This window comes from Mauremys mutica, chromosome 1 (genome assembly GCF_020497125.1).
Source record: "Mauremys mutica isolate MM-2020 ecotype Southern chromosome 1, ASM2049712v1, whole genome shotgun sequence".
Taxonomy (NCBI): Eukaryota; Metazoa; Chordata; order Testudines; family Geoemydidae; genus Mauremys; species Mauremys mutica.
Genome location: NC_059072.1, coordinates 77,360,387 through 77,386,389, shown reverse-complemented (window position 1 = coordinate 77,386,389; position 26,003 = coordinate 77,360,387). Strand labels below are relative to the sequence as shown.

At 38.5% G+C, this 26,003-nt stretch overlaps 1 protein-coding gene across 4 annotated transcripts in view; it reads right to left on the bottom strand.

Moving 5' to 3' along the window:
* Positions 1-743: 743 nt before the first annotated feature.
* LRRIQ1 (leucine rich repeats and IQ motif containing 1) overlaps positions 744-26,003 on the bottom strand; it is a 165,157-nt gene continuing 139,897 nt past the window's right edge. Inside the window, exons 26-28 of one of the 4 annotated variants that reach the window (XM_044980054.1) lie at positions 19,766-19,886; positions 3,004-3,189; positions 744-835 (exon numbers count right to left, since the gene is read on the bottom strand). In XM_044980054.1, coding sequence (XP_044835989.1) covers positions 3,053-3,189; positions 19,766-19,886 — 258 coding nt within the window. In that variant the 3' untranslated portion in view covers positions 744-835; positions 3,004-3,052. Of the gene's footprint in view, positions 836-915; positions 1,044-1,958; positions 3,190-19,765; positions 19,887-26,003 lie in introns of those variants that run through there. The other 3 variants (XM_044980049.1, XM_044980039.1, XM_044980060.1) reach the window with 3 other exon arrangements.

Here is a 26,003-nt window from a genome sequence, read left to right as displayed (position 1 = left end):
AAACCATTGTTGTAAAGAACAGGGTCCCGATTGATAGTGGAAAAGATGCCATATCTCATAAATATGCTGCCATCTGTAGACATCCATAACTTATTATTCACAATATCAGATATTACAAAGTTGTGTACCTTCCACTATAAAATGTTTGCACAAAAACAAATCCAATTGAAATCAATGACAGTCTTTTTATTAATTTTAACAGGAGCTGGATCAGACTCCTTTGTCCATATTTGACCAGGCCCAGGGCCCCTTTGATGTTCTGATCATATAATAGGGCTCTTTGAAAAAGAAAATTGTGCAATCTGATATACAATGTATAATAGTCAATGACATTGCAACATTATGTAGGAAATGGTGCAGCATATCTTGGCATAGTCCATACTTGACTTTTGGGTGGATATGCTATATAAACACCACCATGACAATGCTAAGTTGTGGAATAGCAGAATAAGTATAATACTATAACAAAGACGTTTGCTACAAAATTCACTTCAGAATACCTGCTTACAGATTATGTTGTAGAGCAGTTAAGACAAAACTACCATTTTGCTCATCACATAGTATGCACCTTAAATGATGATGCCAAATCAGTTGGAATAAACAGTTCTCATTTTATTCATGCTTGGAGAGGGTTCTTACCTTTCGAAAATTTGCAGTGCTGCCCTGAGGAAATTAGGTAGAGTTCCCTTTTACAATTCATGAATTTGGAAATACAAATCCCCTTCATTTGTAGCTGCTCTCACATGTGCAGTGGAGTGCAGATTGCCCATGGGTGTGTGTCAAATCACATAATGAATCTGAATTGCTAAATGTTACATTCAGACCTCTGCTTCATCTGATACACACATAAAACAAATAGTCAGACATCTACTTAGTGACTGTACAGCTGCACATATTGAAAACCATGTTATTTAAGTGATGGAAGAAGGTTGTTCCTGCAGAGGTGCCATCCTTGATAATATAACAGTAGTCATAATTTTCAAATCTGGGCATCTATGTGGCATCTAGTGGTGCATCTGGATCTTCAAATTTGCATTCAGTATCTAAAACAGGTATTTGATCAGGTAAGTACCAATTTGTGCACACATCTAAAGAACTGGATGCTGTAACACACTGCTTATGCGCATTTTATATTCTTGTTTATGATGGATAGAAGCGTACTCCACAGACAGTTCTATTGATACATTTCTATTCATCCTGAATAAGGTAACCAGTGTAATGTGGTGTGCTCCATCCCCACCCTTGGATGCCCCAGAAACCTCTCAGATTTGGTCAAGTAAGTAGCAATCTGGTGTGAATTTATTTATAATTCCCATCAGCAATATAGTATGGGGCAGCCAGAGACAAATAGAGTCTCCCTTCCTTGAGATCTCAGTGCATACTTGGGATCAGCTAACCCAGGTTCTCCCCTCCCTTCCTTCTTGTGTTTTCTTTTATACTCCTCAGCTCACAGCTAATAGGTTAATCAGCCCTCCCACCCTGATCAACAAATTAGCAGTGTATTCCCCAATCAGCCTTTTCCAGGGGAACTGACTGGTGCCTAAGTGATCAAAGTGCAGGCTCCTCAGTCACTTTCCAGCATTCTGTCACACTGGCCTTTGCTATCAACAGCAGGCCCAATGGAGTAAGCAGCAATTTATCTTTTTCAAAATTTAAATTGTAAGAAATTAGTGAATGTTTTTGTTCCTTTTAAATAATGAGGCACTTAAATAGGCAGAGATCAGCTTCATGACTTTGCATATGAATAGTAAAAGTCCTTAAACATCAGTATTAATGTAGCTTTCCTTTGGATTGTTCAGAGTAAAAGACAATAAAGTTAAACACTTTCAATCCATATTAACTTGTGGATTTTAAAAGAATATGATGGACACTTAACAAAACAACATCATATGGAATTTACACCATTTGCCAAAAATGACGACAACATAAGAATTTATGTTTTCTTTATTGACTGACATCTCAAGCCTCATTAGCCTTCCCACTTCAGTCTCAGTTTGTAGTGGTTTAAGGCTTCACAAGAAAGGATGAGACAAAAGCAAACAGATGAGGAATTACCGAAGACTTGCTTCTCTATATCCAATTAGCAATTTCCACCTTCTAAACAGAAACCATTTAAAAGATAGGAATACAAATCAAATGACCTTCTCTGCCCTGTCTATGGATGAACATAGTGATTATTAAAAACAATGAGAGTTATGCACCCACTTCAAGCATGCTAAAGGTAAACATAGTATTTCTCAGGCTTCCTTCATTAAAGCTCTATCACAAAACTTTTACGCATGCACACTTTAGTTTGAATGAGACTAATTACTTGGACAAATAGAGACTGCCTATCGTTGACCTAAAGATGTAATGCTACACTACCATGGGAGAAAATTTCAGGATGGTAAATTCAATTTTTCACTGGAAAAAATGTTAGAAGTCCTTAAAAATATAAAACATTAGCAGCTTGCCATAGCATCACAACAGAACAGTTCTAACATAATTTAGCATTAGAATTCATATGCACCTCTCATCTTACTAGAAACAGATACTAGCATTTTATAAGCTTCTTACGTGCTGAGAATTTCCATTGCTTCTTCAATACATGTAGACTTTTCTCAGGGTACCATTCTTGGCCATTAGAGTTCACAACACAGTTCATAAGTATAAACATGATATATATCATTATTGTATTATAAGAAATCAGTACTTCAGTTTCTAACCTACATCCTCAATGACCCATTATTGCATTTATACATCTAAACTAGTTGTTATGAGTAAACCCACAAATCACATTATAGTAACAGAAGTTAATGGATTCTGTATTCCATACCACATGAACACAGAAGCAACTGCAAATACAAAATATGATATGTATAGAATATCATCACCAGAAAACAAAAACAAAACAAAAAACCTGCAAAACGTGTATGGTAAAATAAATCTAACACAGTTCTCTGAAACTTTGTATTTAATTGGTAATATATATGTAGAATTCTGAAATAATTGATAATCACAGACCTCTTGAAAAGAAACAGCTCTCCATACATTTTGCATGTTGAAGTTTCAACTAATTCATCAAAGATTTTGCCTTCTTCTTGCCACTTCCCCATCCCCCACTAAGCCGGACTGGATGGTCTCGAAACGATATCCGCTCTTTACGAAATGGACCCAGGTGTGTTCTTTCTGAAGCAGATATGTCCTTTGCTATACAATCAAACAAGTGGCATGAAAATATGTCATCAGTTCAGCCAAATTAGATTATTTTTAATACAATAAAAGTAAAAATTCTTTCATCAACATGTCTAATTTGGTAGTTTATATCTTTGCATAGCTTATGTCTTTTGTCTTTGTGCTTTTTCTTCAAAGTAATTTAAAGGTTTAAAAGAAGCTTGTAGCAGTAATTTTGTAAATATAGGACAGTATTTTGGAAAATAAACTGCAAAATTATTAGACATAGGCAATGCAGTTTCCAAACAAGTTTCCTTGCCCATTTTGAAATTATTTTAAAGAATATGCACAAGATACATTAGAGAAACAAGTCACTCTTATAATTAAAGATGTTTCGTAACCACACAAAGAACAAGCTTGGTGGTTTCATCTATTTAATTGGTTATTGTTTTGATACATCAGTACAAATACAACGGGTCAGATTTGCTCTAACTGAAGTCAAAGGAAGTTTTGTCATTAGTGCTGATGAAAACAGAACTGGGACAAAAAGCATATATAAAGATACTATACCCCGCAAAACTTTTAAATCTTACAAAATTATTCAGTATTCAGTAACATCTACACAAATAATGCAACTACTGGTTTCTACAAACAAGCAGTGTGAGACAAGATGGGTAGTTTAATAGACAAGAGAGTAATATATAGAGCGTGTCATAGATGTAATTTTTATTTTAAGAAAATCAACCTTCAACTGATAGAAATGTCTTCCTCCCTCTCATTATGCATGTAAAATCCTCTCATATTCTGTGTAACACATATCATATTGTGTAGCAAATCCTCAGAGAGGAAAACAGTGAAGATAACACAGTTATCTAAGGTGTCTATTACCAAGCAATTAAGCTAAGCAAGCATAACAAAATTTTACAATTGACTTTCTGCCAGTTATCAATAGAACCTGTTCTAATTTACCCTTTTTGGGTAGTTCATACATTATTTTCTACAATTTTAATTAGCTGCATTAAAGCCGTTCATATAATCACAGAGATTAGAAATGAAAAAGGCCTATTATATCACCTCAGCCAAAACAGGATTGTGCACTGTTATATTTGTGTTGTCTAATTTAGTTTTAAGTCCCAAGCAATGGCACCCTCGCTACTTCTTTTGGAGCTTATTCTACAGTCTAGCAGTATCTCACAGTCAGGATACTTCCCCTGATATTCAGTCTCTATCACCCCTTTTAATTTTATCCCATTATACTCCTAGTTATACTGTCATGCACCACACAAAATAACACTTCTTGCTTCTTGATATTTTGACCTTTCAAATATTTTTTACATATCCCTGATTTTTAGTTGTGGCTTAATCAAACAATACATATTTTTCTTATTTAATTTTTCCTCACAATTCTTTTCTGATGACTCACAGTAGACCTAATTAATATTTTGTCAAAAATGCCTGTGGCAGCTGTTGCCCCATCTACACTAGGGCTCTCAACATTGGGTGATTTTGTTACCTTATCAATGGTAACAAATTTTTAGAAAATGTCACTAGTACACACAGGACCTTTATTAGGGAGCAAAGAGTTGGAGTTAAGGTATATAATAATTAATGAAGTTTATTGTAAACTTTCAGGGTATTCTTTAACTGGAGACAAAGAACTCACAGAAGATACCCGAAGCTGACAACAGCAGAGTGGTAAATTCAATAATTTCTTTGGTGAAGTTTCAAATTAAGTGTAATAAAACAATAATACTAAGAAGTTTCTTTCTCAACTGAAGGAGAGATTCTGAAGTTGGAAAACACAGTTGCTAAGAAAAAAAGGCACCAAGAATTAAGAATATGGAACATGGTTTGTTTATTTGTGAAAAAGAGGAAGTAATTGTTACATGTTTAGACTGAGAAAAAAAAAGCTGGTGCTATTGTATGTGTGTGACAGTCTTTCTCCAGCATTTCTCTTATAAGCTGTAGCAATACGAATGGGTGAAGGTGGGGACGCTAATTATGTTTTTCCTTTCCCCATCTCACACCTTTTTGTACATAATTCATTGGAAGGGACCGTACTATGAAATATTATTCTGAAATGGTAATGTAAGATTTTTTTCCAATTTGTTGCAAGATAACTGTTAACGTTTTACAAAATTATTGAGATATATGTTTCTATTTGGACAGAAGGGAACTATGTTATACTACGGCATGAACTGTTCTTGCCCCAAAGTCCCCAAACTTCAGCTTCAAATGTCCACACATTTACTTTGTATTTCTGATTGTAACTGATTATATTTTTTTGAAAAAAAGTGTTAATTTTTTTTGCAAATAAATATGAATTTAATAATTTTTAGAGTTTGCAAACTGTGTCGACAACAAGTGGTGTTCCAACAGTCTGTGATTAACCTGATGGGAAGAATGATAACCATATCTCAGACTTCAAAATGTCTACACAGTTACACAATGTCACAGAGTAGGATTAATCTCTCAGTCTTTTGATGATTTTCCAGGTTTCCAGAAAATTCTACGTGATCAGATTCTCTGTTTCACTGAGTTTATATTCAATGGAGCAAAGAGGGGGATTTGTAAGGGTTCCAGTTGTGGCTCCCTGATTATCTAGCCATTCTCTACCTCCATAACTGACAAGATCCATCTATGGGGTGCAAAGGATTACTCTTTAGGGGCTAAAAAAAATTCAACTACTCTCTGAAGGGAAAGACTAACCAAACTACTATAAAATCCCAGGAGTTTAGGGAAGCTAAAAGATAACCACACAAAACATGTCACCACTATGTGCCTCAGTTTCCCCAAATCTGTAAAATGAAATAATGATACTGACCTTTGTGAAGGACTTTGAGATCTATCGATGAAAAGCACTATATAAGAATTAGGCATTATTATTATTATTACTGCTACTGACAGTCTTAGCAGAGAGGCTAAAGACTGAATGGATAGGGAGATTAAACAACCTTATTATACCTAAAGATTGTCCCTTGAACACAGAATTGAGCCAGATTAGCATAGGAGTATAGTGAAACCTGTTCTTTTCTATATCTACTCTAGACCTATGCTGCAGGCTTTACACACAGAAAACTACCACTGGTTTACACATTAATCATGACTGAAAGACTGGGCCTTGGGATTGTGTGATCTATGCCAGAGGCAGTCTGGGTAGTCAATGGAGGAGTTCGCCTAGTAAGAAAAGTACCCCAATTTTATCCCAGTCCTTCCTGGAGTTGAATGTAGAAACAACCTGTGGGGAAGAAAAAGAAAGAGGAGCCAGCTGCAGGGCAGACACTGCAGAACTAGGAATTGTCTACACACAAATTGACCCTGAAATAACTGTTTTGGTTGTAATTCACAGTTAGATACTTTAGTGAAAGTTGTGCATGGATGCACTTATTTTGCATTAAGAGTGTCTTAGTTATACAAAATTAGCGTCCATACACAGACTAGCACTGAAATAACAAAAGATGTCAATTAAAACCAATTTAGTTATTTTGGTGTCAATAAGGTCTGTAATTTTAATTTAATCTGTCTCTTAATTTCACACTATCAAAATAGAAACCTGGACAAACTTTTCTTTGAGCGAAGCGCTCTACTAAAGAGAGAACCATCTCCAGTGTTCCCAGTCCCATCTAGATCCAGGGGCACAACAGGAACTTACAGAATCAGCAACATCATTTTGAATTGAGAGAGTATTCCTTACTTATATAGCACCACTTATTCCCAGAAATTCCGCACTGCAGTCTCCCGCTGAAATGAATGGGTAACTGAAATCCCAGCTTATGTTTCTTCTGTTTATTTATATTTTTTTCTTCTGATTTCTCTTCTCCTCCTCCTCCTCATTGGTATATGTGTTTGTAGCTGCTTGTTTCCTTCTGGCCACAGGAGGCCAAGCAGGAATATTATTTTAAAGTGTTTTTTTTAAACAGCCAAGAGTGGGGACAACGAAAGAATGGAGAGCTAGAGGAAGATGACTGATTGGAGCTTCGGGAGATAAAGCCAGCGATCCCTACTAAATAATACCTGGCACTTGTATAGCGTTTTGTATTCTTCAAGGTGCTGTAGCAAATATTAATCTCAATGGGTCTAATTACATAAGTAAGAGCTGCACAGTCAGGTATTTATTCATTGCAAAACTATTCTGTGGGCCTTCAGCTGTTATCTTTGTGCTCTTTCTCAAAGTCAGACCCTACACATAAACAATAATTTGCAATCTTTCCAGGGTTAGTTATAACTCTTTATACTGATATTGCTAATGATATATAAAAGATCCTATTATATGACAATACGAATAGATTTTACAACAGCATTGGATTCTGTAATAGCTTCTTTTCTCTAAACCGAAAAACATTGCTCTGAAATGAGTGGACAGTGGATTAGTATACAACTGAACAAACAAGTAATTTTTAAGAGAACGTTTGCTGGCAAAATAGCTGGAGGCATTTACATTCATCACTTGTTAAATATATGTAAATAAACAATTTTGACTAGTTATCATTTTACCTTCACTTCATTTTGTGTTCCATACATTAATTTGTATTGGGTCTTATCCAAAGCCCGCTGGAGTCAATGAAAAGACTCCCATTGACTTCAGTGGGCTTCAGATCAGGCCCTTGTGTTTTTGAAATGAATACACATAGTGACAAAATAAACTGTAACGCAAAACAACAGGATCGTACTGGCATTTGTTTGGCAACTACAAGAATACCCTTATTAATAAGTATGATTAGTATTACATTTAAATAGAATCAGACAAGTCTATTAAATAGAATAATTATACACTGACTGTGTTAAATTATAACAGTTAGCCAGGTGGGCATAAAATCGTGAACAATTCTTAAAGAAGAAGAGTGACCTAACTCATACTATTCATACCTCTAAAATTGTGAAGCTGTTATTGAAAATGATTTGTTTATAGTAACACTGTGTGTTTTTGGCTATGTGATGCTCCAAGTCTCAAAGATATTTTCAGGTGCTTGTACGCACCAAATAATATTTTTGTTTAAATATGTGCTGAAAGCATCTCTTGAGTTTGGTTAGTGTGTTCATATTTTCAAGCAGTCACTTCTCTGAAGTTTAATCTGTTTTCTGCTAATGATTTGTTCTGGTCTTTTTTGGTTAAATCCTTGGTTCTTTAACAAATGTCAAGGTTTACATATGCTCTGTTTGGATAAGTAATGCAATATGTAAAATGCTTTGAATGAAACTCTTGGTATCTAGAAAAAAACCTTTGTTAAACAAGTTATGTTAGAAATTTCATGATGTATGCTAAGACGTCATAGGATTTTCATCAATACACCTAACATGTTGTCTGGATATATAATTAATTTCAAAGTCCTTACCATATTGTATTACTTAACAGCAAATACTGCAAAAGAAAGCATGGAGAGAAAAAATCAACATTTTAATGAAAGTGACCAGAACAAATCCTTAGCAGCAAAGCGTTTACATCAATTTAAGCTCTGCGAATGAGTTAGATTCAGCAGGTTTAGGGGTGAGCTAGATGCTACAATCTATCAGCATTTGTTTTGTAATGTTGTTTCTTATATTCACATTGAAGTTACACTCGCCACTTCCCCTGAACGTTATTTGGATCATTTAAACTTTTTTTTTTATATAAGTAGATACAAATCAGGGGAGAAAATAAATAGAAAACTCTGAGGGTGAAATTCTGGTCCTTTTGAAATTAATGGGAGTTTTAGAGTAGGGTGAGGATTTTACCCCCAATGTATAACATATTTAGTATCTCAATAAACATATATTGTGATCTTTCTTAGTTACACTGTCTCATACATTTTTGAACCAGTTTAAAATGACTTTTTAATACTTTTACTCTAATTTTCAATTTGATCAGTTTTCCCTGTATTATTATTTCACTCTTATTCTGTAGTAGCATCAAGAAGCCCCAACCACTTTTCAGACCCAAAACCAGACCTGTTAAAAACAACTCTTCTTATCAGATTTTGTAATATAAATGAGACAGTACATTTAAAACTTTTAACAAGTGTACTATTTAGAAAGGGATGTGTAAAGATCAAAGATGAGGAAAAAAATCTCACAGGATTTGGGGTATAACATCTTTCATGATAAAAGCAGCAAAGAGTCCTGTGGCACCTTATAGACTAACAGACATATTGGAGCATGAGCTTTCATGGGTGAATACCCACTTCGTCTCATGCTCCAATACGTCTGTTAGTCTATAAGGTGCCACAGGACTCTTTGCTGCTTTTACAGATCCAGACTAACACGGCTACCCCTCTGATCTTTCATGATATTCTTGTTGGTTAAATCCCAGTCCTGCAAACATTTAGGCAAGTGTTAAACTTTATGCATGGGTCTTCTTGACTTCATTTTAAGGACCTGCATATGCATTTATACTATTGGAGCGTGATTTTTGAATTTTATAAACAGGACAACTAATTTCAAATATTTTTTTTGTCACTTCAGCCCACATGTTACAAATGTTTATGCACATGAGTACCCTCACTGATCTCTGAAGGACTACTCAAACGCATAAAGATACTCAAATGTTTAAGTGTTTGCAGGATATGGGCCTTAAATTGCAACTATTTATTTATGGCATTTATATATAATGAAACAATGTTTTAAAAAGCCAATAATCCAGTTTCTCAATTTCCCTACAAATAACTGTAAAACACAGCATTTTGTAAATCACAGGTAGGACCGATATTAAGGTTGCCTGGCACTTCCCATTACAAGACTATGTTTTCAGTTGCTTTGCCAAGCTTTACCTATTTTGGCTGAAATAAATTTTTCATGCCAGCTATCTGCCTCAGGCTGATTCTTTTTATTTTGGTGACCTTTTATATGAGAAGTTCTAGCAACATCCATGCTATGGAGCAGGGGCTTCAATTTTAGCAAGGAGGCAGCCTTTGTGTCAGGGATGTGTCTTTTACCATTCCCATGATCTGTTTGAATTTAGCCACGTGATAAGCCTTTCAAAAATCTTAGTTCACACATGATCAGTACAGACTTGCTAGAGCTTTGCAGATACATTCCAGAAGATTAGGCCCACGCTGAGCGTCTCTGGTCTGGAGTTGCAGGGACTGAGTAGGACTTTCCCTACAACTGCTCCTGCAGGTTGGGCCAGGTCCAGGCATGGAATAGGAAACTGCTTGAATCAAATGCAAAGGGAGCAAGAACTGGACTGTGTGTGTGGGAGGGAGGGAGGCAGTATAATAGGACAGGAGGAGTTTGAGACTGGAAGTTGAGGGCATGAGGAGCTGGGAGGAGGGAACTGGCACTGAAATGGCAAGGAGACTGGGATTGAGAGTGGGAAAAAGACACCATGGGACTGGTGGTGGGAGACTAGGACTTGGATAAGAAGCTCAGGAGTGGAGCCTGAGACTGGCTAGATGAGGAGAATGGGACTGGGACCAGGGCCGGCTTTAGGAAGTGCGGGGCCCAATTCGAACAGTTTCGATGGGGCCCCGGCAGGTATAACTAAAAAAAAACCACATGTAAAAAACCACGTGGGGCTTGTACTCACCGGGCAGTGCTCCGAGTCTTTGGCGGCACTGAAGGACCTGCCACCGAAGTGCCGCCGAAGACCTGGACCGAGCAAAGGACTCGCCGCCGAAGTGCCACTGGAGACCTGGATCGCCACCAGGTGAGTAAAAATTAAAAAGGCGCCTCTAGCCAGGGAAGGGAGTCTCACTGGGCACAGGGCCCAATTCGGGGGAATTGGTGGAATAGGCCTAAAGCTGGCCCTGACTGGGACAAGGAGTCACAGATGAGGAAGAGACAGGATTGGGACAGGTTGGAGGCAAAGGAGCAGAAGTGGTCAAGCTTGGGGAAATAAGAAGAAAAGTCTGTGCTCATTAGAGCACACTCCTCTCCAGAGCCTGAAATGAAGCCCCAGATTCCTGTGTCTCACCATTCCCCTGAAATCAGAAAATATCAATAAAACCCACTGGCAAAGTGGGTGCTAATTCAGACAGAGGATGATGACAGGTTATTTTACTCAGTTAGCTCAAGTGGCAGAGGTCTGTGTGGTGGATCTAAAGGTTCTAGCCCTAATAATCACCCAAGTAGATGTCAATATATTCCATGATGGAATTTCTGTTTTTTCAGTTTGCTTATTTAAAAACCTAAAAATTCTATACAAAAAACTACATTAAAACAACATGATTAATATTGTAAAGTCAAGCATGCAAAATTAGGAAATACCAGAATTAAGGTTTGCCTTGCAATTTTAATTCATTTCCCCATGTACACATGGACTATGATATAGTCTTCAATTACAAGCACAAATACTATTTTTTCCAATCAGACCCCTGCCTCATTCAGTGCATATGATGGACCTGCTGTGGAGATAAATAAGCATTGTGTAGTAAAGGAGGCTTTTGTCTGTTGGCCCCTTGTCCATTTGTTGTAGACGATGGAAGATGTGTAGTAAATGAGGCGGGACTGCAGTTTCATGGTCAAGACACTGAATGTTGCCCTGGAGAATTCTATTCTCTGTCTGACTCTGTCACCAAGTTACTATGTGATGCTAGGCGAGTCACTTAAATCAAACTTTTCAGAGGTGATCATTAGTTATGTGTTCCTCCTTTTCTGGGTGCCTGACTTCACACCCTGGGGTTTGAACTGCAAAGTGCTGGGCACTCACAGCTGCAACTGAAGTCAATGAGAGCTGTGCTTTGAATGTATATCATGCTATATTATGCTACATGCTCTGAAAAAAACCAGGAGGTAAGTATCTCAAATTGTGTGCCAAAAATTAGTGGACACTTTTGACCCAAGTCTCTCTGCCTGAGTTCCTCATTTGTAAAGTGAGGATACCACCACCCTATCACAGGGGTGTTGTGAAGATAAATTAAGTAATGTCTGGAAGCACTCAGATACTATAGAGGGGTGCCCAAACTTACTGACTCTCCGAGCCACATACGATAATCTTCAGAAGTTTGAGAGCCAGGCACACCTTCCAGGGCTTGGGGTTCTGCCCTGTGGAAGGGTGGTGGGACTAGAGGCTTTAGCCCCACAGGAGATGCCTGCCTAGGCTTGGGGCTTCTGCAAGAGTGGGGCTGAAGCCCCGAGTTCTGGCAGGCACCTCCCAGGGGGCTGAAGCCCTGAGCTCTCCCCTAAGTCTGGTAAGCAGAGAATGGGAGACATAGCGGGGGCCCTGCAAGCTGCACTTTAACTGTAAAAGAATCGCATGGGTTTGGCCACCCCTGTACTATAGCAATGAGTGTCACAAAAAAGCCCATATAGAAAATAATAATTCTCTCTTCAGAGAAGGCTTTGAATAGTGTGCAATAAATAAGGCCTGGGCCACATATTGAACAATAAGGATAAAACAAAATATTGTATAGCTGCCTATTAAATGAGCACTATCCATTCTGTGCAAAGGGATCTTGTTGGAAAAAAATGCACTATGTAATCATTTAACTAGACCCTCATAATGAATATGCACAAGGGAGTCAAATTAAGGTTGCATAGGCACCTTAATTCTGGCTTTTCCTAACTTTTGAGTGTTTGACTTTTTAACCTTAATAATGTTCTTTTAATGTAGTTTGTGTGTGTAATTATAGATCTATGTCTGTCTCTCTATCTGTTACATTATATATATAGGCCTCGGAGGTGAAAACAATATTTATGTATGCATTATTTCTAGGGCTTTCCCAACAAAATACGTATCCTAAAAACAGATTAAGCACTTTATTAAAGGGATGCAATAACTAGGCTTTATTATTACGGTATTAATGAATTATGGGTGAAATCCTGGTCCCACCAAAGTTAATGGGAGTTTTGCCACTGACTTCAGTGGAATCAAGATTTGACCCAGAAGTCCAGCTTTTCACTCTGTCCCATTATTACTTGCGATTCGCTACTAAAATCAAACCTAAGGTGCTTATCTTGTAAGTGGCTGCATGTGGGAGGATCCCTGCACCTGCACATTGAAGTCAATAGGGCTCCATGAGGACATATAGGATTCTACCCATGCTGAATCACTTCACTTGTAGGCTTGAGGCCATAGGTTCTGGAAGTAGGGGTGCAGGGCTGCTGCTGCACCGCCTGGCTTGAAGTGCTTTCCATCATATACAGGGTTTACAGTTTGGTTCCATGGCTCTCAGCACCTCCACTATACAAATTGTTCCAGCACCCCTGCCTAAGTCTAAAGAAAATTTTTGAAAAGAAAGCCCATGTCGTTTCCATGAATCTGTAATTCATTGTGCCATTTTATTTTATGATGCACTGTCAAATTTTAAATAATATAACTTGAGAGTAATACTGCACTTTTGTCATTTAATATATCCAGAAAAAAGTTAGAGAAAATAAAGAAACTGTCAAAGCTGATAGACCTACAGTCTGACCAACCAACTTTGCTTTGTTTTGCTGGTAAGTACATCACTTGCCTCACGTGTCTGGCCATGTGTTTATTTTTGCCAAGAAAGGCCTTGATCATACAAATTGATTTGCACTGTTACAGAGCTTCATTGATTTTAAATGGGGTTCTCGGTGATGCCTGGATATGCCTGGATGGATCCATTTGTAGGACCTCCCCTGTCTTGACACAGAACTTCCAAGCAGTTTAGCTAACTCATAAATGAGCAGGAAATATATAATTAGTATTGACTTGCTCCTTTTCTCACACATTACTCTTGGTAGTTAACAAAATAATACTATCAAGTTTTCATAAGTAGCTATCAATACACTTTACATATTTGGTCGGTATTATTATCCCCATTTTACATATGCAGAGACTGAGGTATAGAGAAGGGAAGTGACTTGCCCAAGTTCACCTAGCAGGTAGTGACAGAGTCCCACTCCAATACTTTTCTCAATAGACCACAGTTTCTCCCAAGTAGCTATACACTATACAGTAGTAGTGATACAATTCACTTGCTATACACAGAAAATCAGTTTTCTCTCTCTCTCAGATTTTGTGCAAATAAGTTCTATTCTGTTGTGTTTCCTCACACATTGTGCTTTAAAAACAACTTAATAAACTCAATAATAGCTATAATAACATTATGTAACTTCTGTTAGTAGCTGATATTGTTTTATTCTTAATTATATATTGAATAAAAAGTATCAATATTATATCCCTCACAGTTGAAAAAGTACATATTTGGAAAGTCTGTATTTTGTTTACAGCTGAGAGTACAATACAGTCCTAAATATACAGAGATGTTATACATTTAAATAAGTAATTATTACTATGAAGTGCTCTCCACCTTAAAGGTATATTTAAAATTTTCAGACTTTTCAATAGTATCCATGCTATTCTACTAGGTATTACAACCTTTATCAAGATTTCAAGCATGTCAGAATTGTAGAACATTTCCCAGGCACCTCACACGTAAAATTTGTACAGCTGTCTGTTCTCCCATCATGTCTTCTGTTTGATGGTATGCAGGTCTGCCAAAATATATGTGGACACCTCACCCAGCTATAAGCCTACAGAAGGTATCCACCTTACTCCTAATTATGGTGGCAGTAGTTGTGATTCCAGAGGTAAGGCAGGGTTCGATTTAATGTAAGGCCGGGGTTAAAAGACCTTATTCTATATGACTAATACACTATATCTTCTCCAAATTTACAGCACTTAATTTGTGAGTAGAGTGAATTTTATGGCTATTTTCAAGTAAGTTGTTAAGCAGTTAAAATTAATTAAAATGATCCCTTAAAAATTTCTTTATAAAATTACATTGAGTTTCAGAATCTTTCAGGCCTCTCCAATGGCTTGTTACTAATCCTTTAAACTCTCCATACCGTCAAAACGAGAAAAACTGGAATAAGGCACATTTGAAAAAGTTTGTAATTAAGCAACTTCATTAATGATTGTTGTTTGACACTTATTACAATCAGGGCCAATTCAATGGCTCATGTGATTCTTTAGTGTCACTGTGATATCAGACAACTCAATCATTCATCACCATTCCTCACTCATTCATTTGCATGCTGTAGTTCTACTGGCTAGAGTAAATCAATTAAGTAAGGGCAGCTGTACCCAATGCTGTCTCCTCTGAGGGTCCAGAGCATTGATGCTCCTGTACTTCTCCAGCTGGTTGAGCAGGCAAAAGCTAGGATACTCGAAATTAAGGTTTCCATGGTAACTTTGCCATTGATTTTCAATTCTAAATCATGCATATATGTATGGGAATCCCATTCTAAAAGATAACAAAATTACAGGCCTCAGAAACAAGGAGGAGAATGGAAATAAAGGATGAGAAGGCCAGTGATTAGGAGAAAAAAAGGATATGTTCAAATTAGGAAAAATGGAGATGGTGGCTGGACATCGCAGAAGAGATGTCAGAGAGACAACTAAAAGTGCAAGACTGGTTGGAGTGGGGAGAGATCTGGAGTAGAGGCAGATTTAGGGATAATTAGCATTGGAAGTCAAAACCACAAGAGGAGTCATGGTGACAGAATGAAGGAGGAGGAGACTGAAAACAGTTCACTGTGATCAGGTCTTGCACTATATGACCACAAACTGGGCATTGGTGTAAGTATTTTAGTCTATCCTTCCAATTTGTCAAAGCTGTACTATATTCTAATTCTCTCTAAAAAATCCAATCCACAATTTTGCATTACCTAAGCATCTAGAATGTTAATAGCCTTACATAAAAATGATCTACAAGCTTGCTTACTGTCCTATTTACTACAAAGTTCCTGACATTAATTAAATATTAATTAGTATTGGACTCATACCTGACCTTTGCATGACTCTATTTGACAATAAACCACTAATAATCACTGCTAAAGGTACACAGACTAATTAAGACAATTGAGAAGATATACTGATTATTGTGACAGACCCAGACCAGTGGGGTACAGGAGTCTGGTAGAGGGCAAATATACTGGTCACTGGATGAGTAGTTTTCTGTTCCCTGAGTGACCAGAGCAGGGGCTGCACTAGAGTAATCAGGAACCTGCTAGAACCAATTAAGGCAGACAGGCTGATTAGATCACCTGCAGCCAATCAAGGCAGGCTAATCAGGGCACCTGGGTTTAAAAAGGAGCTCACTCCAGTCAGGTGGGGAGGAGTCAGAGGAGAGGAAGTGCGTGTGAGGAGCTGGGAGCAAGAGGCACAAGGAGCTGAGAGTGAGAGGGTGCGCTGCTGGAGGACTAAGGAGTACAAGTGTTATCAGACACCAGGAGGAAGGTCCTGTGGTGAGGATAAAGAAGGTGTTTGGAGGAGGCCATGGGGAAGTAGCCCAGGGAGTTGTAGCTGTTATGCAGCTGTTACAGCAGGCACTATAGACAGCTGCAATCCATAGGGCCCTGGGCTGGAACCCGGAGTAGAGGGCGGGCCTGGGTTCCCCCCAAACCTCCCAACTCCTGATGATCAGACACAGGAGGAGTTGATCCAGACTATGGGGAAGATCACTGAGGTGAGCAAATCTGCCAATAAGCGCAGGACCCACCAAGGTAGAAGAGGAACTTTATCACACTACTTATTCACCCTGCCTCTTTATACAATTGCAAGGGGATAGGAAATGATATTGAAAGGCTGAACATTTAATAATCATAAACATTTTGTTTTTAACACCATACTCCATTTTGCTTTTGGAATTCTCTGCCACAAGATGTCACTGAGGTCAACACCTTCGCAAAATTCAAAATGGATTGAACATTTATATGGATAATGAGAACACCCAGAGTTATAATAGCAATGATTAAAAAAACAAAAAAATTATCAGCCATGAGTTTTCGAAGGGATATAAACCCTCATGTTTCAGAGCACAAGTCAGTCTCTAACTAATGGGGTTATGATGAAATTTTTCCTGGGGGCAGGCTATCCAAAAACTCACCACTTCAAAGTTTCCTGTACCTTCTTCTGAAGCAGTTAGTACTGGCCAGTGGCAGAGACAAGATACTAAAATAAAAAGACCATTAGTCTGATCCAATATGGCAATTCTTATATTCCTATTCTTTATGTTGATGTTTTAGCTTGTTGTATATCCAATTTGCTATGGCTCCATTTAATCCACAGCACAATTTTCTTTATGAGTATATTATGTGGAACCATATCAGATGCCTTAATAAAGTTGAGATATACTGTTCTACTGCATTTCCCTTATCTACCCCCTGCCTGGGAGAATACAGGGTAGAAAGAGAGAAATAAGTCATTGAGTTTCCTTGATCAGGAAAGGGAGGGATGGGGGAGAGAACAGCTCAGAACTTGAGTTTCCTTCTGCAGTGGGAACTTTGCTAACAGTCTCATTTTGACTATCACTGTCTCAGATTTTAGTTCTGAGTTCTAGATCTCATTTAACTGCATCTCTGTCTTGAGGATACAGAGCTGCTTGGGTTGCTCTACATGCTGAAGAGGCTGCTCCTCATAGTTCTCATTGATCCTGGTCAGAGCTCCTTTTCTTTGTGCTGCACTGCAGACGCATAATGGGAGCACCAGCTACCTGCCCCACCCCACCCCTTCCAAGAGAAGGAAAGGGAAATATGAAAACATGATGTGGGAAAGAAAGAAAGAAAGAGGGGATATAAGAGAGAAAGAGAAAATAAAAGGAAGAGAAAGATGGCTCACTGAAGCATGATGGCAAGATGTGAGGGGCTGTGGTGTGTAGCAGGAGTAGGTGAGGGGGGAGGGGCATAGAGAAAGGTAGGAAAGACAAGTTGAGAGAGACAGATTTTTGCCTTTCTGAGTCAAAGACCCCACACATTTCTCTCTCTTAAATATAGTATTCAGCTACAATAAATGTGACCATGGGACATGGTACTCACTTGAGCCAATGGAGGGTTGTGAATGAAGGATGGCAAATGGGGGACAAGCAGAGAGACTCTAACTCGTATTTTTGTCTATACTGGAATTAACATCACACACACACACACACACACACACATGTACGTATAGTCTTGGTTTTGTATGCCTTTAATATGAATCGTCTTCTGAAATCTGTAACAAAGACACAAATACAAGGGCACTACTCTGAATTACAATTCTCCCTGAGTTTCTGGGTTGTGCAAGGGAGGGTGGAGGGGGAGGGGCCTACTGCCACTCTCAGCATACTCCACCTCGTCTCACACGCATCTAAACACAATACGGCTCTGCCAACATTTTGTTCCTTCCTGTGCACTTGTTTGCGTGGTAGTGGTGGTGGTGTCCGTCCTCCCCTTTGCGCCCAATTCCCAATTTGGAAAAAAGCTACATGGCTACCCAGGGGATGAAGGTGACACACGCCCCCATGTTTACCAGGATGGTCACATAGGGCTAGGATTACAACCTAGGACACAATTGTTATATGTTGTTATTTAATAAAACAGACACCCACTTTTCATCATTATATGTGATTTGAGATTTCTATATATATATTGTTCAAGATATGTTGCATTTATGAAGGTTTTTTTAAATTGAATTATAGATAAGATGCATTCATTATACATGTATTTGTTTATGAACAATTCATTTAAGTGTTCATTAAAGGACTTTGTATCACTGTACACTTATGAGCACAGTGGGCTCAACGCTACTTCCTTTCAGCTCAGTGGGACTTTTGCCGTTGATTTTACTTAGTGTAGGATTAGATACAATGTTTTCTTTTTTTGCTGTTACTGGATTTTCTGACTGACTGTATTCCAGCTGTATCGTTATTTCAGCCTTTATTTTAAACGTTTTTAAATTACAGTAGCAAAATATAGATTAAAAAAGTATTCCTTATGCTTTTACGTCTACTTTTTTCTTTTAGGACATCAGTTTATTGGACTTTGGCTCAAGTTTCGTTTAAAATGAACAGTCAACATTAATGTCAATAGTAATGGTTTGATCAAAATATCTGAAACCAGTGATTAGATTTACTTTTTGTTGAAATAACCTATTTTACAATTATATGAACAATCTCAATGAGCTTCACTAGTTATACAGTACTACTGAACTACACAAATCTGCCTAGGTCTTTAATACCTCTTACACTTCCTATGTGGTCTTTCCCCCCACTCTCCCAAATTTCATTTATGCTTGAAAGTCCCATTTTCCAAAATCTACATCAAAAGTATATATTGCATATGGAATATAATATATTTATACAACAGATTTCCCAATTTTCCTCAATTAGTTTTACTATGCAAAGCAAAACTTGAAGCTTAAAAAATTAAGAATTTCTTGATTTTTAATAATTATTAGAACATTTATTTTCAGTGTTGATTCTCTTGTTTATTTCTATGAAATTTAAACGGTGATAAAATTTCCCCAGATCTTTGAAAATACCATCTGCTATTAGAGTCCAGCAGTCATCACTACTTCCATCCCAATTTAATAACTGAATTCATGGCAATATGTGCCTTGATTGGGATGTATGTACTGGCATTCCGTGGTTATATAAATCTACTTTCCCTAAATATTTTTAATGAACTTTTATAGAGGAAAGACAAGAAATCAATTCTTTAGAAGTACAAATTTTTTCTTTCATAATTAAAGAGTTAAACAAAAATCTAATGATGTTAATTTTTTGAAGTGATTTAGAAGGTATGAGAGAGAGAGAACATAAATGGAAAGTTTCAGGTAAGAAAGAATCAAATATACATGTTACTAGACATTCCAATGGCTGGCATCCTATCCCCTGTCTATATGAGAATGCAGTTAGACAGGCAATTCCATCAACTTATTTTAAAGTGAATATTGAAAGAAACCACAACTTACTTGAAGATCCTGCTGAGTGTCTGTGTGGCTGATTATTTTTTTCTCTGTTCTGAGTCAAAGCACTTCCACTGATCATGGAAATAAGGTCTAAATCTGTGTCTTCTCTGCTTACAGGGCTTGCCTGGGAGCAGTGGGAGAGAATGTACACAATCATGAAACAAAATATGACATTTTCTGAATGCAGCTCATGTTACCTCAAATAAATAAACAGACTCTGTGAAACAACCTTCTTCAAAATGATACCACAGTCCTTTATTGGCCTTGGCTGAACGAATGCACTATGTCAAAGGATTTTTGTAAATAAGAGCCGATCTTAAAATTGTGGTTTGCGATCTGAGTCAGTACACAACAAAAGAAAACTTTTCAGTACAGTAATTTTGAAGAAAATCAATCTTGTAGACAGCTGATGAAACCTTAAACAGCTTAAGATCATTTACTGACCGGTCTATAATTTAAGTCATAGCTGAATGCCAGAAATGTCATATCAAATTATTTTCTGCAATATTTACGTTTTATCCAGGGCAAGTATCAATTCTATCAATCAAGCATGCAGTAAGTAATTTCATCTTTTAGTGGTTTGCTACTTAACCATGGCCATCAAAGAGCATTTAAATTATACTCTAAGTATTATATTAATTATAATCTGGCATGCAATGGTGGTACATGTTGGTGATGGACATGATATATGAACCTAAATACAATAACATAAAATTGAAATGTTCTCTCATTTTAACACTGGGTTCTTGATCTTGGGGGCTCATAAAGCATGGGATAGAAACAGTGACCTGGAAGATACCATACTCCATAGATGACACTCTTAGGAGCTTGAACCTAGATGTACTTAATGAGAATTCCCTTATCTAGAAGATCTGAGATATTAATCCAAGCAGGGGATATCCTGCAACGCCCTTGCTTAGGAACCTAGCAGTCCACTGTGCTTTTATGGTCAGTTCTCTTTCTAGTAGGGAGTGATATTTCTAAAACAAAAGCAGATGAACAATATACATCTATTCAAATTTCAGAGTCCCCATTCTGGTGGGGAGTAGTAATCTGTCAAAATGCATCTCCTCAATGAAAACAATGATAGGAAAGTAATTATTTCTTCTCTGAAGATACCCATTTTGATAAATTTCCATTGTGGGAGACTAAACTGCACCAGATATGTCAAAGAAAAAAAGCTGCAATAGGAAGTGTGTGACAATAAACACAGTCAACATACATCTTGAACAGTAGCAATTTTATTCTACATTACTATATAAAAACACACGTGGTCACACACATATGTGTGTACACATTTTGGGCTCAATTGTGACATTATGTGTCAGCTTGTAGGGATCCTCAGCAGGAACTTCAACTTATTGTGCCTTAGTGCAGAGAGAGAGAGAGAGAGAGAGAGGGGCCCCTGTACCATCCTTGGTGCTATCACACCCAAATCAGGTAAACCACTGCTCCACATCCTCCCTCCTTCCTCTGTGGAGTCTAGCAACTATGGTGATGCTAGATAGACTTCAATAGTCTTTGCATTCAAAACAGCACAAGAACTAAGATTGCTTACAGCCTTTGTGATGACTTTCTAAGAAATGAAGTCTGCTCCAGATAAAAGCTCAGGGGCTGTTTTCACATTGATCTGGTGAAGAAGGGCTTCACTGCACCAGATGTGAGTAAAGGAATGATATGAAAAGGGATATTGACTAATGAAGGTGGGACACTATCACCAACTTTGGAAGGAAGTCAGGCTGTGTTGGGAGCACCATCTTGTCCTTGGAAAAAAAAATTATTGTGTAAGATGGAGGTTTTAAAGGCAACCTGCAAAGGAAATGAAAAAGGGCTGTGTCCTTTTTAGCTTGTTTACAATATATAAAGAGGGCCTAAAATGCTATTTCAAAACAATGCTATTGTTAATTAAAATTTTGGGTTTTAAGCAGATTCTATGGATGAGAGGAAAATTAGGAGACTTCTGATATGACAAGTACCAAAGAAATAAAACCTAACCTGCTCAGGCTAGACACCATTATGAGAAAAGTAATAGTATCTTATGTCAGAGAGACATAAAAGAGACAATAGTCATTGACAAGAGAGCAACCTGTAAGTATTAAATTCCTGACTTGAGCTGGACAGGTAAAAGGTATCATCGTAAAAAAATGCCCATTGTAATCTCCATTCAAACTGCAACTAAATTCTGACAGGTATCAATGATCTGTAAAAGGAAATTTCAGAAGCGGAATAAAACGATTTAGAAAAGAGAGAGAAAATGAATCCACCTCCACGTTAACAGAGTGAGAGCAAGAGAACTTGCATGAAATGGAATAAACCTGGCATTCACTCATCCTCTGAGACTTCAGAGTGATTGGTTTTATTTTATGAGTATCAGGCTTTTTCATATCCTCACACCTCAATCTCCTTCTGTTAAATGAAAGCTGCTGTTTTGCGGGATTTGTAGACTGTCTGCACCACATTGCCTTTGTGACCTTTAGCACTGCCAGATAAAAGAGGATTTACTTAAAGATGTAACTGGGGAGAAACATTAAAATACATTTCCCTCCTCTGTCTCTTAGTGCTTTAGGATTTTCTCCTTATCTGTGAAGTTGTGGAGTCATATTATAACAGCTCCTGTTCTTGGAGCTACAGGAGATGAGGAATTAATGAGCAGTGAGTGGAGTCAATTTTCATGTAGTTACATTTCCATTCCAGATTTAAAACTTCAGAGAACCCCATGTTAGAGAAGACTGTGGGATCAAGCCTTTGGCTCCTCAACCCACAATGCACAAATTGTTCCTTTTACTTTTGTTCTATCACTCTTCCAGACACCTTCCCCATTATCACAATTTCTTGCTGGAGCTGTTATAAACTCCAAAGTGAAACCTCTCATCCTCTAAGGCAGGGGTGGGCAATAATTTTTGAAGCAGGGCTACTCCACAACTTTGCTAAGTTATCATGCGCCGCACATTTCTACTATATTAATGGAGGGGGTGTGGGCTCTGGGAGGGAGTTTGGTGCAGGACGGGGCTCCGGGCTGAGGCAGGAGATTGGGGTGCAGAAATGGGTGCAGGGTCTGGGAGGGAGTTTTGGTGAAGGAGGTGGTTCTGACCTTGTGCAGGGGGTTGAGGTGCGGGAAGGGATGTGAGGTGTAGGCTCTGGCCGGGAGGCGCTTACCAAAGGCACCTTCCAGCCGGTAGTGTAGTGGGGCGCTCAAGCAGGCTGCCTGCATGCCATATTGCCATATCACATGGCCCCATATTGCTCCGGAAAAGGCTGGCTGCTGGCACCGTGGCACATCTCTCTCTGTCCATTGCGGGGGAGGGGAGCAGCGGGTCTCCATGCGCTACCCACGCCAGCAAGCACTGCCCCCGCAGCTCCTCCTGGCTGGAAACTGACCAATGGGAGCTGTGAGGACAGGGCTGGTGTGGGGGCAGCATGCGGAGCTGCCTTCCCCCCACCAGGGGCGCGCAGACACATGCCAGCAGCAGCCGGCCGCTTCTGGCAGCGGCGTGAGGCCATGGCAGGTAGGCAGCCTGATTGAGCACCCTGCTGCGCCATGGGACTTTTAATAGCCTGGAGTTCACGAGGGGGCAGCTAAAGAGCCTGGCGGGCCAGGTGGAAATGTTAGATGGACCATATTTTGCCCACCCCTGCTCTAGGGTAATGATACTTTTCTGTCCTCTTCAGTTGCTCAATGCATTTGTTGACCTTTCATAGTATCTTCTCCACAGACAAAAAATTGCAGTAATCTTAGGGGTCAGGGAAGAGGAAACGTTATTTTACTGTATCATACACTCCTGCTACCATTACAAATTCCTGAATGTTAGTAGGAGAAATCTCTTCTGTTAACTCTTCTTAGAGGTTCTGCTTAGCAGTAGCAGCTTTGGGACATTTCTCTATCATTTTCTCAAGCTGCCAGTCAGATTTTCCTCATCCTTGAAAGACAGTATTGGTTTTATTTTGCCTAATAATTAATTCCCCTTTTAGTCTGTCACTTGATTCAAATACAAATTGCTTTAAGAAAAGAGGACATGAGGTAGGATGTGAGCTATGAAACAATTTGCTCCATGTTAGGTTTCCATCTCCAGTCAGAAGTTGCACAGAAAGAATGGGATAAAGAAGAGAGGGAAAATAATAGCTTTGAAGGCTCTTATATTCTCTGCATCTGGTCCTGAAGCTGTCACTGGTGTGAGGAAGGAGTAATAAGCAGAGGAATAGAAATCCTGTCCTATTTTTGCTGTCTCTGCAGAAGAAATAGGATGGAGAGGAACAAAGAAGTCCCTAGGGATACTATGCCCTGCTTTTTTGGTGGGAACATTTTCTCTTTTGCCTGCATTTCCCTTCCTTTTTCATTATAAGAACTGCTAAATGTTATTTTTTAGCCTTTAACAGAATTATATTATAAACTTATTAGGAACATATTCAAATTTCAACAATCAAAATACAAGAAAGTTAATGTACATATTTTGAAAATACATTCTACATTCATCTGTGAATACAAATCTGATAATTAATTCATTATCTATGTTGATAATCTATGATCTATCAATCATTATATATACTGTTTCTGGTACTGGAGATCCATATTATTACATTTCTTTTTTATGACCATCCATTGCATTTTCCTCTGTACAAGGTTTATGCAGGGCAGCTTTGTAATTATGTGGCACAAGCTGTGACAATCACACAGCATTGCCAGGAATGCAGGAATACCTCAAGATCTTTTCCGTTCTTGCTGTGGGATTGCACAGCTATTTTGTGGATAAAACTGCTTACTATATATTGCTAATGTCTAGCTATGTGTATATACGTTTATGAACAATTACATAATGTGCATCCATATATATCATCATTGGAAAAATCATTTCAGATTGGAGGTAATTATTGTTTTAGCCCCTTTCTAAAACCAATCATAGCTACTGCTCACAAAAGCCACAGAAAGGCAACCTAGTTTATGAAAGCAATCTTTAACCGGGATCCAAACAGATCATGTACTAAACAGAAATACTAAACAATCCTGATACTTATTAAAGCCATATCAAGAAAACAGCAATCAGAAATTTTTCAGGTGGAACTTTGTATTCTCCAAGTAAATAAATTGGAGAGAATATAATAAAATAATTACTGAACCATATTTCAAGTGGACCTCAGCTTTGTGCACCCTTTGGGGAGAAGACTGTCATCTTCTGTATTTGGAAAATGCCCCGTACATTTTAGACATCACCTCAATAAAAATAACAACCACCACCACCACTTGATATTTTTTTACTCAGCTTTTTCACGCTATCATTTGTGCACACAAATTACAACATTCAAAAATAAGATGCTGTGAGCCTCTCAGGCTACGTCTACACAGGGGTACAAAACCCAGGTCAGCTGACTCAGGTTTGCAGGTCTCGGGGGCTTAAAAATCACTGTGTAGATGGCTGGGCTCAGAGTGGAGCCCAAGCTGGGCCCCAGAGCTCAGGCTCCAGCCCAAGCCCAAACGTCTAGACCAGTGGTTCTCAAAGGCGGTCCACCACTTGTTCAGGGAAAGCCCCTGGAAGGCCGGGCCAGTTTGTTTACCTGCCACGTCTACAGGTTCGGCTGATCGCGGTTCCCACTGGCCAGCCACAGCAGTGCCGTAGGTCTTTAATCCCTGTGTTGACATACCTTCTGATATACAGCACAGAGTCAGGAGAGAGTCTTTAACCCACATTGCTGCCCACCTGATTTTCGGTTAATCCAGTGACTGGAAAGACACCTGGCATAATTCAGACAGTCCTGAGAGGATAAGTAATGGATGATGGTGCTACTGGATATGGTCTGCCCCCACATGACACTCCCATGTACCACTTCCAACCCTACTCTCCAGGGCTTTGAAGGGGTCCTTCATGGGGGGCCTGTGGCTGCCTTCTGAATTCCTGTGCCTGGGTGAATTTGAGGCTTTTAGTGTCTCTTTATGTAGCTCCAGCCCTTTTTCCCAGTGGAAAGGAACAAAAATAGGGATAAGCTCTCATCCTCAATACATATTTAATTCATGTATCATTTGTGCATGATTTGCATGTGAAAATGGGGGTATGGCCTGGTAAATTATGAGCCATATTCTGAGTTGGGAGTAGTTCAGAATACCCCCATGGATTTCAATGGAATTATGCCACTTTATGCCAGTTGAGGATCTGTGCCTGTATTTTCTTCATACATAAGTGAGAGTGTAAGTAGTACACAAGTGGCAGTGAGAGTCCAAATGGAGAACACATCTTTAAAAAATTGTCGCATT